The following is a 20,214-nucleotide window of genomic DNA, read 5'->3' on the forward strand; positions in this document are numbered from 1 at the left end:
CTTTTTTTCTACTGCTCAAATATTTGCTGGAAGCAAGTTCTTTAAAAAAAAAAAAAAAAAAAAAAAGACAAATCCTACAAAGTTATCCTATATCGCATAGGTATGAAAATTGGGAACTTCTACAATCTACCAGATCAATGGCTCTAAAATGTAAAAACAAATCTAAAATTAGGACTTGTAACAAATTATTGTTTAGAAACATCCTGAAACTTGAACACATCCAATCTCATCACAGTTCAAGATTTAGCCCTGTGCTGGGTTCTGTTACAGTCCTCAAAAACCCAAGGTCATAAGGTCACTCAGAACCCCAAACTGCAGGTCATTTTGGAAGGAGTGGAGCATCTCATAGCACATATAGTGTATTGTTATTAAAGTTAACAGAGATTAACATTCATCTATCCTTCTTATGACTTTTGACCCAAAATAAAAAGGACAATGGTGGCCTTTTATGACATTTTTATTCTATTCCCCTTTCCACCTCCTCCATTAAAGCATTTTCCTCTTTTTCACTATCCAATATTAAAAAGTCATTTACTACAATAAAGGGATTCAGTGATTTGGGAGTAACTTTGGTATAGTTTACACCCTCTAGACACCCCAGAACTCTGTTAATAATTTTCCTCCTATTAATTGTCTCATCAACTCACAGCTGGCTATGCTTTTTATTTCATTATGTTATTCATCAATCTAAAATAGAAATATAACAGAAAAAGAAATTGGAAAGGAGCAATTTCAATGTTTCAAAACAGATGCAAATCAACGCCAGAGATGCTACACAGCATATTTTTATTGAGACAATTCTATACATGTCTGAAAAATGAACTTGTAATAAATAAACTCATATCCTGTGGAGGTATGTTTTTTCCTTCCATCTTACGAGCTAATTATGCCAACACAGCCTAACGTTTTCCTAAATGCCTTATAAACTGACCCAGTTACTCAGAAAGTATTATTTTTAAATTGATGTGATAGATGCAAACTGGAATGTTCGGATTTCAATTCTGGCACCAATTCCCGGATCCCCTTCCCAAGTAATTTAAGGACTTCCTCCCGATAGTTTTTCATATTCTTTTAACTGACATTTTATCTTTATACAGTATCTCAGCAGAATGAACATGCACTAAAACAATGACAGCCCTTCTTTGGCTGTCATCTCTCATTCTGGCAAAGACAGATGTCTTACACTGGCTTATGCCAATAATAGAGCCGACAAAAAACAACAGAGACTACCTGCCTCTGATGTAAAGGCACCAATTCACATTTGTGACACTCATTTGTCAATTAACAGATTTCTTCCATTGTTGACACATGGGACTTAAAAGATGTGGGCTAGAATGTGATGAATTAAAAAAGACAGATGAGTAAGCTATGAGCTGCAAAGTAATACTATAATGTGCTTTAGATAGGAATATCAACTGACACCCCTGACAGGCCATACAAGGTTTTATTTCATTTTGCACTGTATCTAGGCTTCATACTTTGTCTTCTTTGTTCTCTTTTCATCAAGCTCCTAACATCTCATTCTGACAGCCAGAGACATTTAAGGCACTTTCGTTTCAAATGCAAGTTAGCGTACTTGATTTGTCATTAAAATGCAAAACGATTGCCATTGCAGGTAAATGTAGGTATGCTTAAAAGGTTGTATCTGCAAAGTAAAAGCTGAAAATGGTTTCTGGCTGCTTTGCTTAACTCTTTCACCTGCCTCAGAGTTTTTCTAAGGCAAGTATTACTGTTCTCTAATAGAAGTGTAGCAGCACCTGCAGTTTCATTCAGGGTGCATTTTAGTATATTTAAATAACATAAAAGCTTTAAGTTACAATGTCAAATGCAGAGAACTACTGTCAAATTTACACATTGGGCCTTAGTATGATTTACACAAGAATCTGAAAAGAGTCTATCACTCAAAGCCTTCTGGGGTCAAAGCTCTCTACTCTTATGCATTCTGTTAGCTAGACAGTGAGTAAAAAGCTTTTTTTTTTGTTGTTTATTTTTAATAGACTAGTGATTGGTTTAGCTGAAATCATCAGTGAGAAGATTTTAACATCAAATCACTGCTTCTGTTCAATGACCACTTAATGAGACATGAAGGCCTTAATATAAATAAAAGACACTGTAGCACAAAGCAGATTTAAAAACGTCGCAGAAAAATATACCTGCACAGGATAGAAATGAGGAACACCTAGCTTTCTACATACACACAGCAATGTGAATTCACAACATGAATTAAGTTAGTTCCATTCAACTGAATATAACCAAACTTCAAGGATCCCACTTATGTTCAGCAAACAACCACTAGGGAAAGGAAATGTCTGAACAGAGTAAGTTCAGGTATTGTTTGGTTTTAGGAACTTACAGATGAACCCTTACCGCAAGTCCATACCTACATATCTTTTTTGTTGCAGACTATCTTGTGTGTTTTTACTAGTTTAAAAAAAAAAAAAAAAGGCTGGGAATAGATTATAAGAATTTTCATTCAAGAATGAGTCTTGTGTGGAAATCTGCAGTCAAGAAATCATTTGGGAATTCTGATTTAAATTATGACTTCATAGTACAGTAAACAAGAGATATAGAACCCAGGACTCTCGATGCTTCTGTGTATACAGCAAAGCCTACTGACCAGTTCTGACACTACTCTGGCCACTAGTAACATGCATCTAGTACAACATAGGAATTATTTATTCGTTCCAAGTTAAAGAATAATAAGCTATGCTGTAAATACAAGTACCAACTTGATCACTACCAGCTATCCCGAAGGGTTTGTAGTTCTACTCTTTCCTCCCACAGTTTTAATTGCTTCCATTGCACGCCTGTCTACACAGAAAAGGCACAATGAAAATAAAGTGCAGAATGGTACCTTAAAGCTGACTTCACCCTTTTACTTTGGCTTTAAACACTAGGGGTAGACTAACCAAGATCATTGTCTGCTGTACTATAACACACAAATAAATACTTGCCCGTTACATTTAGTTCAATACAGGCACATATCTGCTCTGCTTTCATTTACTGATTAGTAGAAAGTGCGACGTATGATGGCCAAAAAGAATCCAGAGTAATGCATTAGTCCCCAGTTTAACTTCTGAAACTTCTTTTCTTTTGGTCAGTCATTTAAGTGCAGGTGAAGCTCTTGTTTCAAAATACCTGTGGTTCCAGTGACCAGAGTTTGTGCACCTGGTAGAACTGCAACTAATGCTACAAAGGAACAGCTCAGCTTGTTAATGCTTAATCACAATTACGAGCAAAATCATGAACAAAATAGAGTATTTCAGGGGAAGCAATATCATCTTGTCGTACTGCACCCAAATCTCCCAGACGGCAATAAAATACAGCAAGTCTACGGCACCTTCAGCAGCCTTCTCCTGATAAAAGAAGCTGAAGAAGAGAGGGAGAAACAAAGGAAAAGATGGAGGAAAAGAAGTAAACTGGACGGAGACACAGTCTCTCAGTTGGGTAGTTCCCATTTCTTAGAAAACATACTATTTGAACATGTTTTTTCCTAAAGCCATTCCAACTTAATCACCTTCACACATGACTGTTTCTGTGCTATTCCATAGTACTTCGCTGTACAAGATAGAGAGTGTATTAAATGCAAGTTAATAGGTAGAAAAAGAAAGCGTTCAGATCCTTGAGCAGCTGTAATTTTACCATCCAGACACTGGACTGTCAAATTATCTTAACGTAACTGTATTGGAACCAGAGTTTTCTGAATATTCATTATACTGTTAATCCCTGGCACTTCCAGAATAACTCTCCCCTCATCCTTTAAGTGCTTTAAAATAATCAGTACATTTTATCACTTCTGTAACTAGGTCAAGTTTTCATCCTTTCTCTCTAGCAAAAAGGTCTTGAAAGTCCTAGGGGCCTAAAGCACAGCATCTTCATCCAGTGCTGATGCAGCCACATGGCCTTGCAATGTCATGATACCGCAGCAGGTCTTGGATCCTTTACATGTAAATGGTTTGAGGACAACTTTTATATATGATCGCCATGTGCTTGAAGAGATGCATTTCTGATTAGTATAAAATACCTAGCATTTAGCATATGACCAAAAATAAACGAACAAAAACTTCAAAACACTGTCGCCAAAATAAAATTTCACCCCTCTAGCCATATCTTGGTCATAAAAATCTGCTCTGTTACTCTAAGTAGGTAACTGGATGCTTCCAAACAACTAAAAATGTACTTAGTCTTGAAATCTTGCAAAAAGGAAAAAATACTAACGATGAGTAAATATCTAAACTACTAACTAAAGAAGTAGTTTAAGTGACCACAAGTACGTGCTCCCCTTACAAAGAATACACATGCCTACTTTGATCTTCAAATCAATGGTTAGAAAATTTGCTTGAAGAAATTATTAAATGTAGGTAACATAGCTTTTCTGTAAAATTCATAAAATGAGTTCCTTGTTGGCACGTCTGATCACAGATTAATATTCTAAGGGAAAGGCACCTCACATTTCTGAAAGTAATTTAAAAACACTAAGCACTGAAGCCTTTTCATAGGATGTATTCACAACGAACTAACAGTACCCATTAGCCCAACAGCCAAATGGCAAAAGCAGAGTTGGCTTATAAAATATGAACCTTATTTTTAATATCATTAAGTACATTTTAACTAAACATAATCCACATCTTTTAACATTCAGCAAAGCAAGCATTAAAAACTAGTGCTTAATGCAAGTTCAGAAATTAAGGACTGAGCATTCACACTCCAAATTGTTGCATCAGTCCAATAACTACATTATATAAAAATGAACAACCTGACAGAACTGAGCACATAAACTTCATATTGATAAAAAGCCACCCTTTTATAATCCCTTTATTAGTTTTACCTCCCTCCCCCCCCCAAAAAAAAAAAAATAGTTTGGAGTTGACTAGTAATAAGACAAATATTCTCATTCTAGTCTTCAGTATAACAATATTGACAGACCAAGAGCCTGACTCTTACTAAGTCCAAATACTGTGAGTTTGCACCTATGCCAAACAGTACATCCTATGAGATATGCATCTCATGGAGTAGAAACACCATGCTGATGTAGCTTTCCTCCTATCAGCCTCAGTAAGAGCTGATGCCAAGACCAATATTAAATACTTCTGAAAGTTTATGGAGAAGGGAGAGGAAAAAGGAGGAGGGAGTTTAAAAATAACACCACAAGAACATAGGCAGTTTTGGATAAAGAAATCACAGGGGAAATAGATATTTGTAATTTCTTGAGTCACTTAAGTACTTTTCACTGAGATTGCTTCCATTTTATTCTAATTCTCTCCAGTCAGTTCTCTCTCCCATCACCCACTTTTGATGTTTCGCATGTTTTTCTGTTAGCAAACTTAAATACATTTTTTCTATGTTAAGTATAAAAATGTTATCGCTGACAAAGCCTTATTTCAAGCACTAAATCTAAGTAGATCAAATACTAAATATCACCCCCCATTTTTTATGTATTAAAGATAAAACATAATATACATGCATTATATACAAAGGCATTGTAAAGATGTTATATAGAAGACACTGTTTTGCATGTGTGCTTATGTGTATATAATGCCAGTAAACTACTTCTGATGACAGCATCCCCCACACGCTATGCTTTCAATGGAAAAAAAATGGAGGTGTGCACACCTACCAGTACAGCTTATATACCAGCTGCATAAGAGAAAACACTGGAGACTTCAGCACTTGAAGAGAACCTATTCCACAGTACAGTCCAATGATCAAGGCATTATCAACTCCCCTGAGTTTTGGATAGGTTATAAATTATTATCCAACATTAGATATTTTGTATTTCTGATTTATGTTCTTTTAAATGTGATCTCTATATTCTTTCAACAAAGCAAACATGAGCAATGAGTTGTTTAAAAAGGAACAAGCTCATGACCATATTATGAAGCATATTCACGGCTTCCATTTATGGACTCAATGGACAAATTAAGATAAAAATGGAGAACAAATTGTAAAGAAAGAAAATGACAGTCAACACATCTTCCAGCTCTCCAGTAAGCAACTCACTGATCATGAAGTAAGCATGATCAAGGAGAAAGAAGGCAATAAAAAACAACAAATAAAATAATAAAAATCACAAAACTTCACATGACTGCCAGCTTCAGTTCATAGTAAAAGCCTGGAACTGAGCTCTAACACTGCATTAACTATGACCTTAAAGACAGTATAATTATTGTTTAACATGTCTAGTTTGACATGCTTGCTCCTTACCCTGAGTAAAATGCATGGCCCTTTTGCACTTCTATGATACTCATTCTTCACACTTCCACCAGCTAAGGGTTTGCGGTTGTCTTTTTAAACTGAAAAATCAACTCCAAGATAACTTATGTAAAGATGATTCATGTAAAATTAAAGACCTCAAAAATGGCACAAACCACACAAGACAACATACAGCAAACAAGCAATACATAAACAGAAACATCAGACAGATTTTTTGTGCCAAATGCCAACCAACTACTTGTAACATTATCACTCAGCAGGTTTCTTGAATACTGGGGGACAGAGGCCTTTCTAACTAAGTAATGGTTAGCAAAACCAATTAAGTTCTTCGTATCTGCAGTTAGACACTGGGAATCTCATGTATTGCATCAAAGACAACAGAAGATACCTTTCAACAAAACAGAGAGGAAGAGACAGAGACAGTAGCTTCAGAGTTAATGCAGGTTCTTCCTTTCAGTCAAGCTCCTTGTCCTCAGATAAGTTATTTCTGCAGTCCTTGGCTCTTGTTTCACAACAGCAGTCATGAGGAAATACTGTTTTAGAGTAAGAGAGATTAGGAAAGTCAGAAAATAAGAATGCTCCACCTGATTATTTCACCTATAACATGCTCTTTATATGCCCTTTTCTTTAACTCCCAATACTGTGTAAAAAAAGAGTAGTTCCCAGTCTCAAAATCCACATAACCAGAAATTATGCAGGGGGAAGTCACCAAACCATTACTTGCACTCTTCCAACAAACATTATTTGAAAACTAAAACAAGTTCATCAAGTTATTTTTCCTCCAAACGCCAATATTTTTCCATATATTACAGTAGTTTTCCATTGACTAATTAACTGATTTTCTCAGTCCAATACCAGATTCCTGCCATTCAGAGAGAAACTTAAAAAAAAAAAAAAAAAAAAAAAAAAAAAAAACTTTTTTCTTTAAGATTGGTTACAGTTCTCACAACAGGAGACAAAATGACTGTTCCAGTGAATTAAGCCCTCCAGGTTTCCAAACAGTAAGCACGAAACACACGGATTTAGCCTCCAACGTCATTCCAAAAACCCACTTCAATTTCATGACCAAGAGAAAGCAGTTCACTCCCCACTCATTCAAAGGAAGTTATATAATATCAACATCAGTTCACCAGGAATGATGTATTACAGTCAAAAAGCTTTATGAACAACAGTCAATGGATACCTACTATGACACCCCATCTTAGTTCAGGTACAAGGACTTCATTACTCACCTTTATCAAGTAGATTCAGATATATCAGATTTCATCTTTTCTCATGATTGCAACAGCCCCATGGAGATGGATGTCACCAAGAAAACAAATTTCAACACCCACCACATTAGTATTCACTAGCTACATTTAAAGATCTAACAGTTCAAGCTCACAACTTTATTTTACTTAACATCAAATTCTGCAGTATGTTTAACATTTTTACCAGATTTAAACGCTCCAGTAATCCCTCCCAATAATTCTCTACTACACAATATGAACACACACTGACACCCCCCAAAGGTTCAAGTAACAATCTTTTGCCCAATTCTGCCATGTGATATATTCTCAGGACAACTCTTTCCACAATGTTAAGCCTTCTTGAGAAAAGCAGAACAGAATACAATCTTATGTTCTGATCTGTCAGATATAGTAAATCAATGGATAATGGCCAGCACTGGGGGTCAGAGGTATATATACTACAGTGTTTTCACAGTCTGTTAGTGACTATGTGGCCATAAAAAGTCAAGCAAGGATCAATGGACAGAAAGAGAGGCTGTTGGGACTACAGAAGATAAAAACCACCAGTACAAAATTGAAATAAAACAATTTATAATGTAAGTTTTGCCTCTACATATCAGCAAGTCTGGAAAACTAACTTATCCATCAAAACAAAACCCCTTACATCCTATGCACAGTGTACAAAAATCAAACTCAGGTATTTAAATGCATACCATAAGCAACGAACTTGATATTTTTAAAATTGGTTCATTCACTCATCCCCCTCATATCAACAAAAAAACAAGGACAACAAAAAAGACAGCAGGAAAATACACGAGCCACAAAAACATACACAGAAAATATTCTGAAACGGCAAATGTTCCATACTTACATTTAAAGCTGACAAAGTAACAGAACACAGGCACGGCTACTGCATGAGAGACAAAGTAAATCTTAATAGTATTTTTTATTATTATTCAAAGTTTTCAAATGCTAAAAAAAAGTTTTCCTTATACATTACCCAGATCACATCTGGTTCCTGTTGAAATGTTACTTTTCAAAAGGGAAGGCGTGGCGTGAGGGTAAAGGAGAGGAAGAGAGAGTAAGGAGTGCATTTAGCTTTAATTATTGTAGTTTGATCAGCTACCCAAAACAGAAATACTATTTGAAATGTAAAATATTTTTTTTACTGGTAATACTCTCCCTACATTTTTGCACCTATAAAACTTTATCTTATACAACTCCTAAGGTTTTACTCATATATAAATACATCATCACATTTGTCTCAGTTTGTCCAGTAGGATACAACTATTTAATAATTATTTTAATAAAAAGATAATTATGCATAACGTAGTCCATACCGATTAATAAACATGTAAGACTTCATCTGAAAGACTAAGTCTATAAATTTTAAATAATTTAAATGACTCCTTGTATATAAATATTCCATTTAGCAAATTGATTTTCAAATGGATTGATTCTAAAGAGTGCTGGTGTACATTCATTTTCTGACATTCCTAACATTTCAATATTACTCAAAATATAGAGCACCATGTGCTTTACAGTAGGACACCCCTAACAGGCAAACTTTAAGTATCCACCTCTTGAACTACAAACCTACTCATTACCTCAGTAGCAAAACATCAAGAAATCATATATTTCAGATTGCTTAGCTGCAGCAAACGCTCTCTCTTCATTGACATGTCTAGATACAATTCCATTTACCTTGAAACAATAAACTAGATCGAGTACAGAACTCGTGCACATTTGTAAACCACACCCTGTTTCCTTGCATGAAGAAAAAAAATTCCAGTTTAAAAAAAATGCAAAATCTTCAGTACTTAAACATATTAATTCTCTTTTCTTATAGTAAAATGTGGTCATGCTTGAAAAAAAAGAAAAAAAAAGGAGAGTGAAACAGATTAACAACATAGCTCCAATACTCTTATTTCAGACAACATACTATAAATCATCTTGAAACAAAACAGGCAATTATAATGTGCACAAACATTATGATACTATGCATCTATACTGGTCCGATGGTTCTGAATTATTGAAACTGATGGCTGAACAAGAGCATATTGTTTCAACACACTTGGATTACTTGAACAATTTCAATTCTTTCTTTAGCTATCCAGTGCTGTGCAGACCTCTCTAATGTCAATAAGTAAATAAATAAACAAAAAGATATTGATGTCTTTTAGATAATTCAGGCCACATTTAAGCAGATTAAAATACATGGCAAAAATTTCCGTAGCAATGTATTTTTCTTGTGAAGAAAAATAGCCTTTTTTCCCTCAATACTCTAAGAATTATCTAAAATTAAAGCAAGTACATACATTTTCCTTCAGAGCATTCAGTGAGAACAGAACAGCAGCTCCTTTTTTCCTTCTAACGACTACCCCATATTTCAATCCTCTTCACCTCAGTATAAAAGAAACTGAAGTGAGAGCCATAAGACAGAATCATTTCAAAACACAATCAGCTATTTGTAAACAATACACTTTCTCCTTGCAGAAAATCCACAACTGCTAGTTGCAAGAAGCAGCAGCAAGTAAGGTAAATCAATTAGCTTGCTAATTTCTCACCCTCATTTATTTAGCTCTGCACTGTATTTGTCGTAATTGACTATAATTATGTTAATTACTAACTCCAGCATAATTACTATATTTATTGTCATTGAGCACACTATGTACTCAAAGCAAAGCTGGCATTTGTCGGGCATCAAAAAAATAAATAAATAAAACCACACCAATGTCAGGAGGGGTTGCTCTGAAAACTGGCTGATATACCTTCAACAAATGAAAGGGCAAAAGAGATTTCATGCAATGCTAGTTTGAAAGCATCGGTTCATTAAGGATATTAATTTTCTGATAACTACACATTTAAGCATGACACACTGGAGCAGTATCTACAGGATTTAGCAATTATTAATGCGTGACAGTTTCAAATGCTAAGTGAATCAATTAAACAGCAGCATTCACAATTTGAGAAGAGATAACTGCTTCATAACTGCCTAAGACTACAATTTTCACATGACAAAAAAGGGCCATTCAGGCTCCTTCAAAACCTGACAGGTCAAGAAAGAAGTTTGAAACAAAAGCACCTTATAACCATCATCTCTCCTCTTTACTTGTCAGATCAACTTTGCTAGTGTCTCCGCTGAAATGGCATCACCATGCCAGCTGCCACAAGGTGATTTTTCATGTCTTGTCAAAGAAATCTTTTATTCTATTTGCTCTGCATTAACATGTTACATTTATTGATCAAGCCCTTTCTGCAGCCACAGCAGGGCACTGTGCTCTTATGCCTAAGGGGGCTTTGATGTCCTGGTGACATTCTAGACCGAATAATGCACATACTAAATGGATTTAATGCAGAAATGTGTTTGTGCATGACAGCTACATTAATAACAGCCCCTCACACTGATAAATATGCAATTGCTACGATTAAGAGTTACCCAATTATGGTGAAAATATTTTTCTACCTTATAAATAAAACCATCAAAAAGTTTTAACAATAGTGCATTTTCTTCAACATTTTAAAATGCTATAAAGATCAGTCTAAAGGCTTTTAAAAATATGTCATGCTTTGTTTTGAATTCTGGCTTTTATTTCCATCTCCCTTTTGTTGTTCATCTTCCTGTTCTGTGTGCCTTACTGCTGTACAGACTGGGAAGGTAGCAAGAAAAAAAAAGCCTCTTTCGCATACTCAACTCAGCAAGGAAAACACACCCTGCAAAACTGAAGCCCAGTTTCAGGCTGCCACTTGCCTGTTTCCCCAGGCAAGAAAACAGTAGACAGAAGATAGAAATAAACAATCTCTAGTCCACAGAGAGGATACTACAAAGCCTCAGCCTCACAAAAGTCGTGGAGGAACATTCCAGACTAGGATTAAAGTTCAAGGGGATGTTTTCATACATAGACCCTCTTAATCGGACGGTGGAAAATATGCACAAGCACACACTGTGCAAATTATTCATGCTCCTAGCAGAAATAATCTGCACCCTAGAGAGAGGGAAGAGATATCTGTATCTCCCTGAGCACAATTATTGGATTAATCCTCCCTCATTGGCCAAGATAAAAGATTCACTCTCCCTTCTGTCTCACAGTTTAGAGCCCGAAGAAATCTCTGTAAGAAAAAGAAAAATAGTCCACGTTTAAAAACACAAAAATAGAAGTGGACTTCTCAGTGAACGAAACAGTAGATGTTATTTATAAAGCATGGCACCTATTTTTGCAATAACACTGACATCTGTTATTCAGGCACTGGAGTGCACTTAGCCTTTAATGTGAAGGGAGATATTTAGCACAAAGAAAGTTATCCAGAACAAATAAAAGAACCTTTGAATAACTTCTTCCTCTTGCCACAAAATAGCAATTTGTGTCTAGCAAAAGTATCTTTGTATTTTACCCAAGCCTCTCCTTCCTAACTATGTTACATCCTTGCTTACGTGCTTATTCCTTTCTTTCCTTCACCAATAATTATTATTTACCTTTTTCCAATGAAATCTTTAACTTCTAGTGATCAACAATAGTTCTCCATTCACCCTTGAAATCCTTTTCAGCAAAGCTTCCCAGCAACACTAACACTGGTACATCAGTGACTTTTCCTTCCTGTACTCCATTCTTTCATTAGATAACAAACTGGGAACTGGGGAATAGCTTTCCACGTATTAAAGAAAAAAAAAAAAAAAAAGTGGCCTTTACAGTACTCTATTACCAGTGAAGACTATCATATACAGTTACTATGAAAGACTCAGAACTCGGTTTTCAAAACAAAACATCTCTGCTGCTGAAACATGCCTTATTTACAATACATAGTACAAATAGTTCATTTCTGAAATAGCTGAAAATCACTACCAATATCAACCAAAACAGCTGCTCTAACTCTGGCTATTTTACTACAGACAATCACACCAGTAGGGTTGCAGAATCAGATCACAGTTTAGGTCAGAATGGGTATCTACAGCTCATTTAGTCCAATCCCCTGCTCAAAGGAGGGCAACTTCAAAGTTAGATCAGGTTGCTTGGGGCTTTGTCCAGTTGCACTTGGAATATCACCCAGGGAGGAGGGATCCACAGCCTTTCTGTGTACCTCTTCCACTCAACTTTTCTCATTGTGAAGTTTTTCCTTATATGTAGTTGGAAATTCCCTGTGACGACTGCCTCTCATCCTTTTGCTGTACACCTCTGACAAGAGCTTGGCTCCATCTTCTTCACGACCCCCCATTAGTCCAAACACAGAAGACATTATAAACTGTTTAAACAAAATCTGCAAAGAAAACAGCATAAGAAGAAATAATTCACGAGTGGATAGCAGTGGTCTGGAGTTGAAGGATTTCAGTCCACCAGAGGCGTGAACAGGATAGAGAATACAGTGGTACCACATCTTGCTGATTACAGCTACCATGCTTTGAAATACACACCATTTTTTGTGCTTCATACACAACTGTCACTCCTCCTTTTTCCCCACCCTCCCCATAGAAAGTTCCCTTTTGCAATTCACCTCTCCTATCCTTCCTTTCCCTTCTGGTCAGAAGAGGAAATGAGTAACCATTGTTAAGATGTAATGGTCACTTGACTTGGGCTGCCAGAAGTGAGAGAGATGAATCCATGTATCAGCCAGGGTAATCAAGAGCCGAGACCAATTCTTAGAAAAAGGCAAACAAGGAAGACAAGAATTCTTTTAAAGAGCAACTATTTGTGAGTATTTAATCAAGTGTCATTAGCCTTACCACATCTGGTACAAAGAAAATTTAGTGTCTACGTAGGCCCTAATTTGTATTTAATAAAGAAGAGGAAAGAACCTGGACAGAACTCTAAGGTCAGAAAAATATGGTGAATAATATATTTTTCTCCATATACATTTGCCAATACAAAAGCACCAACCCTATCCCCCTCCAATTTAGTTCTCTGTTTTTGTGCACGTTTATGTGTTTATGTAACACACAGAAAGAGAAATGGCAGAAATCTGAAGAGAAAACCACCACACATGAAAACACTGAATCCAGATAATTACTCTTCACTGCAGAAAAAAAGACAGACAGAAGTGCCATCACAACCAATAAAAAATTACATGATATCCTTAACTTCTAAAAAATCATTATCTAAATATGTATCAGCTCAACAAGCTAAAAAAAAAAAAAAAAAAAGAGGCGGGGGTGGGTGGTGGTAAACAAGCAACTCCATGCTTTGTTCATAACAGCAGGTTAGTATGTTCCAGAAATACAAAACAGCATCTATTGAATGAATATCTATGTTATTAAGTGACAAATTTAGCACAAGTTGTTTGAGTGTAAAACAAGTCATAAAGCATAGCACATTTGACTAATTCCTTCCTACTTCCCTATACAGTATTAGCCAATCTTCCTATGCGTTTTCCAGTACACCTGGACAAGCCTCTGAAAACACACGTTTTGTTTTTTGTTGTTGTTGTTTGTTTGTTTTTGACAAAAACAAATGCCATAAATGGCAAAATAACTTACCTGGCTCTATCCTGACTTTTGCAATCAAGTTACCTGCATTATCACAGTATAAAAAGCACTGTAAGTCATTAAATTGATTGTTTAATCAAGTATAATATTATAAATTACATTCATCATATCAGTTGTATAAGAAAGTTTTGTGACACCTGTATCATGCACTAGAAAGTAGTATTTCTGACAAGAGTCTTAAGTGCACAAGCATGCATGTACACACAGTAAAGACTGTAAATCGACAACTGCACAGGATTCTGGATTTGAATGGAGAGTGCTATCTTGCAAGAAGCATCTGCTGCCAACTGATCAAAAAGCCGAACACATTACTACAATGGATCTCTCTTTCTCTGTACACAACACCACCTATGACAGCAATGTTAAATAACATGACTACAAATACTGGTGCCCACAAAACAAAGTGTCCCTCCACACTCAATTTCTAAAACTGATCATTTAATTGTTGTCAGAATTTCTATTAATACTTATGTTACACGATATATTGTCTGGTACAAGAGGATGGTTCCTTCCCAAAATACACTCAGGAGTAGCCATACTTACAGAGGATAGGAGAAACCCTATATAAAAACAACACAGAAAAGTTTGGTAAGTACTTACATCCTGACACTGAGGTTACTAGTAAGCATTTTAGCATCTCTCTGACTCAGATATTAGTTTTCAGATTAATGACCACTAAAATAGCCTTTTGCTTTCAAAAACACATGCTTAGATCTAATATGAATCATTATAGTGAAAACTGACATCTTTACTACAAAGAACTTTTTCCCTCCCCTTCAAACAAGCTCAGATTAATTTGCATTTCCAAGAAGAGTGCAGCAGAATCGTGAATGTAATCTGGTATCTGCACAAGACAACCTGTAAACCTCCTCATTTGCTGGCTAGACTTAACAGCCCAAGTTCAGGGAATGTTGAGCTGACAGTTTTGCAGGAGGCACTCCTCAGAAACATGTACGATCAGCAACAGCTTCAAGAGACACGTGCATCCTGTTAATCAACACTTCAAAACCAGCACTGAATGTTCCTCTTTTTGTTAAAGGGGTATTCAAGTTAAAAAAAAAAAAATAGTATCAAACACATATGAAAAGCTTACAGAATACCACTGACTTCAGCCGGAGTTGAAGATAGTCTTACAGATAATCTTACAGGTCTGACCCAACTTCACTTACATCCAGTGGAGTTCATTTAAAATACCTTAGTCATGAAATAAAATACTATCACAAGTGTCTCAAGTAACAAATCTACTTCCTGTCTTCTTTCTAGCCTCTAAGCGCTATGTCCAAATACAACAGCTGATATGCTTATTTCTAGAACTTAAACTTCCCCCCAATAAATCCTAACAAATGGAGGATTCACAGCCACTACCATACACCTTCTTCCATAGCACAGCAATCCAAAGGCAGCCATCAAAAGTTCCTACACATTGTGTATACTCAAAGGATGACTAGCTAAATTCCTTACTATTAGCATATTGTATTAATGCCAGCAAAGCACAATATCATTTTCATATGTGGTAGGAGTGATGATCATCTGTCTTCTTCAATCAACTTATACCTTTGACGACAGAAATTTGTTGTAGAAAGTCAAACTCCTTTTTAAGAGTTAAGATTAAGAAAATATTAATACCCATGTAACATTCATATGAGCTTCTCCAAAATAAGCTTTAAAAAAGAAAAAGCCTCCCTTCCCCAAACCTTTTTTTTTTTTTCTTTCCAAGGGATAGTACCTCCAGAAAGGAAAGAGTAGTCTTGTTGACATGTTAAATCTTAATACACATGCAGAACTCGAATTATCTTTGTAATAAAAAGAAAAAATGTCAATTCCAGCTCCCCTCTTCCCCCAAATTCTCTCGTTTAATCACAATTTCCATAGGTACACAGTCATCAGCCAGACATAAGATAAATTTAAGATAATGGCAATCCACAGATTAAGTGCCTCTTTTGCTCTGCTACCTCCTGCATACAGGAATCAGTCTTTCAGAGTTTACGGTTGCTCAACATAACATTTATTCGTATTACGCAAGATAAAAACCAGTGACTGTTCTCCCTAGGAGAACCAGACACTAGCATATTACTTTTATGTGACTCATTCTTCACTAGTAGACTCTGGGCTTACCCTCAATGAAATAAAAGGAATAAGTTAAGAATCCTCTGCTCTAATGCTAAGAAAGCTACACTTTTTCTAAAATATATTACTACATGCCACTCCTTTCTCCCTTAGTTACCTACAGAGTTCCAAATCTGAAAGGCACACTGCTGAACCTCACCAGGCTTCTCACACAATGATTAAATGAAAATGGATACTGCTTAGAATTTCTGTAATGACTAATGGGAATAGTATAGAATTCAAAATCAATCCATATGTTAAAATAATTTAGAATTTATATATAAACTCTAACTGCACTTAGCTGTAGCACTTAACTATACAGCTGCACAAAATAAAATCATATAATAAAAACACATCATCTGGGAAAAGAGTATTACAAACCATTTACAGTAATAACCAGAGATCTACAAATAAAAAAGGAAAGGAAATAAGCACACGCTTACTTGTTTTTTTGTTTTAGGAAAATTCATGTTTGATCCCATTCTTCACTTCTTCAGGTAATGTTGTTTATCTTCCATTTTGAGCAGAGAACTAACTGTAAGCTCCACACTGGCATCATTTGCATTAACACCAGAAATTTACACTCACCTGGTTGCTTGTGTTCCAAAAGTAAAAGAAAAGGAGACAAGCATTGTCTATAAAACAGTATCACCCACTTGACAACAACTGTGTTTTTATTTTGAGAAAAACAAATAAATATTATGGTTTTGGAGCTGGTGAGCCAAACTGCACTTAAAAAATCTATACATTACAACATACCTTAACAAGTTGAAGCTAAGATCTAGTCTTTTTGCCATATGTCCGTATTTTCTTCCCAGAAATTCTGGAATTTCTTCACAGTCTTGACTAATGTAGGACACCTGAGAATTAGAAGCAAAAAGGAAGCATTCCGTAAGTGGATTATTTACAGTTTCCTGTCCAGATTCTGCCTCATTGATCCAACGACAACACACAGTATAATAAACATTCATTACAGCTTTGAGCTTCTTCTGTTTCACTGCTAAAGAATCTATCACAGTCTCATTTTTCTATCGATACAGTCAGCTTAATACTTAACACATGCATAGCCCTACGTACAACACAGCAGAATTTTCTTATTTCAGATAAAAATTATTTTACAATTGTATTTATTCCGTTAAGTCATAAGTATCATACTCCATCCCACTATTAATACTTTGATCTAACATTACTTTGGATTACCCTTCTGAACACCCTAAAAGAAAAATTCGTGAAACATCAGCAGACTTTCAAAGTACTCTTTAGTTTGCCTCTCATATGCAAAACACTTAGAGATCACTTCAGAAAGTTTCATCCAGAAACACCTAAGCAATGTGCCATCAATCCACTTTCACAGCAGTTCCTTGGGGAGATTATTATTTTCAGAGGTATGCTAGGGACAGGGCAGGAAAGCTGCTTAAGATCTGAGAAATCAAGCATGCAGCTTTGTTTGGACAGTGGTGCAAGTCTTAAAGGTTTTTGGCTTCAACACCTATGTTCAGGTTACACTCCTCGTTATACCCAAAATACTTGTGAATGTGTTTCCTTCTTTCCATAGCTGTTTATCTGACCCACCTTTAACAAAGAGAGGAAGAATTAGAGATAGAAAAAAATAAAATATGTACTCATATTTCTTTTTAGCAGTGTTGATGTAATTGATGATATTTAAAAAAAAAAAAAAAAACACAAAACTTCACATATTCTGTCTGATATATCATCTTGGAAGTCTGGCTTAATTTCTTAAAAGAATCCCCACAAATCGTGTCAAACATACTGTCATACATGTATTGTCTGTATTGACTCACCCAACACCAACACTTCAGATTCTGTGCTAAAGGAACACTGGTTGTCCTTAGATGGCAACCTGCTAGGCAGATGGATTTCAACGCTCTGTTACACTACTACCTAGGAGATACAGCTGTTACCTCCATGTTGAATGCATATTTGCTATCATACACCACTGGTGTTCACACACTACAGGGTGTTAGGTAAAAAAATACACCACAGGGTCAAACTGTTTAGATACTACTTCATTTTTTGCTGAGTAGAGACTCTGCAGAACAGACCAATAGTCTGTACTTTTGAAAATCATCCCTGTTTCTTACACTCTGAAAATGATTGCAATCTGATACTACAGTACTGCATCAAATTTAATTCACTTCGTTCAATACCTTAAGCAAACAAAACTGACTACAGTGATATTTTTTTTATGAGCAGAAAGCAGGCAGCTTGAAGTTCCGTTTAACATTATCTTCCCTCTTAAACCATCCCTGCTCTTATCATATATAATATATATATATTCTGCTACTAGACATACACATGACTTCAGTGAGCGTAAGGACAAAAGGGAAATGAACAGTTCTGGGTAGTTCACATCCTAATGGTTCGGGCATAACAGCAAGTGTCTTTGAGAATTCATTGACTTAAACATGCCTCACACCCTCTCTATATATATTGACCCACTAGTTTTCATCCAAGAGAACCACAAAATATTTTACAGTATACATATGAGTACACAAACAAGTATCGCCTCATTCTTCGCTGAAAAGTAGATTTCTATAAACTAGCGCCTGCAAACCCTTGGAGAGACACCCCTTTACTAGTAAAATAATTCTTTGGATTAAACAGTCATTCTGTACAACACGCTGTAAAGGACATAACTAAAATATGATGCCCATTAACATTAGGATTGGAAAATGATGTTGCACAGCTAGAGAGACTGCAGGAACACGGGCCACCACTGCTCTTCTCACCCACAGGGATCAAGGGTGGAAAAGTAGCAAAAGATTCTGACCTACATTGCCACTGCTCCAGAAACTTAACAGGCCTCAACTGCCCTAGCTCCACAAGAACAGAAGTTGAGGAAGAAAGCTCATACAAATGTGTTTTTTGGGGCACACAGAAAGCAAAATACTTAAGATATTGTAAAGTTTCAGCCTCTGAACTGGTAAAATATACAAATATATTTTCACAACTGGTACAAACGGGTTATTCATAGATGTATTTGCAGGTGAAACATGGTTATCATGACCTTTTAATGCTAAGGGCCTCGTGAAAGGAAATTTACTTGCACAAAGCCTACTTCAGCTCATTCAATATACAAGTGCCATTTTGAATTTTAAACAGATTTATTTTCCCACAAAATACAAGGTACGCTTGCTTCCGATCTCTGCACCCCACATACACAAACTTGCCTCAGATACGCAAGAGCTCTCTTCAGCGGCTGCCAGATCACCAGCCATGCAATGCACAATAAGCCTTTTTAAACAAGTTTTCAAGAGTATTCTTTCCTCACTCGCCTGCTCTTTAATCTTTGAACAATGCTGATATAAAACAAGGCTTCAGTAGTCTGGACAAGTTGCGAATAATGTTTCTTCATTTGTAGTCATTTGATTAAAAATAATTTTTCCTGAAAACAATAAGAAGTACACAATCTGGTACTCCTCCTTTGGCATCCATCTCAAATACCCTCAAAACAAGGATGAGCTTTCAAGTGCGTATCCAGAGATGCCACCAATGAGAGAGGAGACCAAAGCTACCGTGCCCAGGATGACTCCACTCATTGGTACCAGGCACATGAGTAACGGCAGGTTTCTCAGCTTTTCTACGCCCATTGCAGGACATCCCATGGGATTAGAAGTAGATGTAGATGTCTACATTGCCTAATTCTCCAGACTGAATGCAGGCTGGTCATAATCAAGCACTTATATTACTGGTGCCCAGCTCAATATCCCACAGAAACGTTCAGGAACTCTCTTACAGAACCCAGCAGGAGACCAGCTATGGGCAGCTCAGACACTCTTGCAGGCTTTTCAATGCACTGTGTACAATTCAGGAACAAACTATGTTTTTACAAAACGTTTAAAGCGTAAATTAATTTCAGTTTCGGTTGCAACTCTCTTCTGCTTCAGCTTTGGGGGCAATGACCGCTTAATCTCTGTCACCACGTTAGAGTGGCCCTGGGATCTTAGTAATCCGTAAGGCAGCACCTTTCTCGGATGGTGCTGCAGGAGCTGTGGGCACGGCTCGCTGCCTCCCCCCGCGGGGAGCACACCTGGGGCACGTCCCCAGCCGGCCGCACCGCGCCATGTGCTGCCGGCGGGCGGGCCTCGACCCGCTCCCCGGGCGAGCCTGAGCCCCCAGCACGCTCACAGCGGCTCGGGCGGCCGGGCTGCCCCCCGGGAGCCCCGCACG

General features: G+C 36.6%; 1 protein-coding gene and 2 long non-coding RNA genes across 10 annotated transcripts in view; all 3 read right to left on the reverse strand.

The window, feature by feature from the left end:
* LRMDA (leucine rich melanocyte differentiation associated) overlaps window positions 1–20,214 on the reverse strand; it is a 703,906-nt gene that overhangs the window by 658,003 nt on the left and 25,689 nt on the right. For all 8 annotated transcript variants that reach the window (XM_068687774.1, XM_068687775.1, XM_068687772.1 and 5 more), the window contains one exon: window positions 16,783–16,883. In XM_068687774.1, coding sequence (XP_068543875.1) covers window positions 16,783–16,883 — 101 coding nt within the window. The remainder of the gene's footprint in view (window positions 1–16,782; window positions 16,884–20,214) is intronic.
* LOC137859123 (uncharacterized) lies at window positions 49–8,307 on the reverse strand. The gene is made up of 2 exons (XR_011098169.1): window positions 7,446–8,307; window positions 49–6,746 (listed from the first exon to the last, which is right to left on the reverse strand). It is a non-coding gene; the product is annotated as an uncharacterized lncRNA (long non-coding RNA).
* On the reverse strand, window positions 8,370–16,772 carry LOC137859125 (uncharacterized). The gene is made up of 2 exons (XR_011098170.1): window positions 13,909–16,772; window positions 8,370–12,695 (listed from the first exon to the last, which is right to left on the reverse strand). It is a non-coding gene; the product is annotated as an uncharacterized lncRNA (long non-coding RNA).

Source organism: Anas acuta, chromosome 7 (genome assembly GCF_963932015.1).
Source record: "Anas acuta chromosome 7, bAnaAcu1.1, whole genome shotgun sequence".
Taxonomy (NCBI): domain Eukaryota; kingdom Metazoa; phylum Chordata; class Aves; order Anseriformes; family Anatidae; genus Anas; species Anas acuta.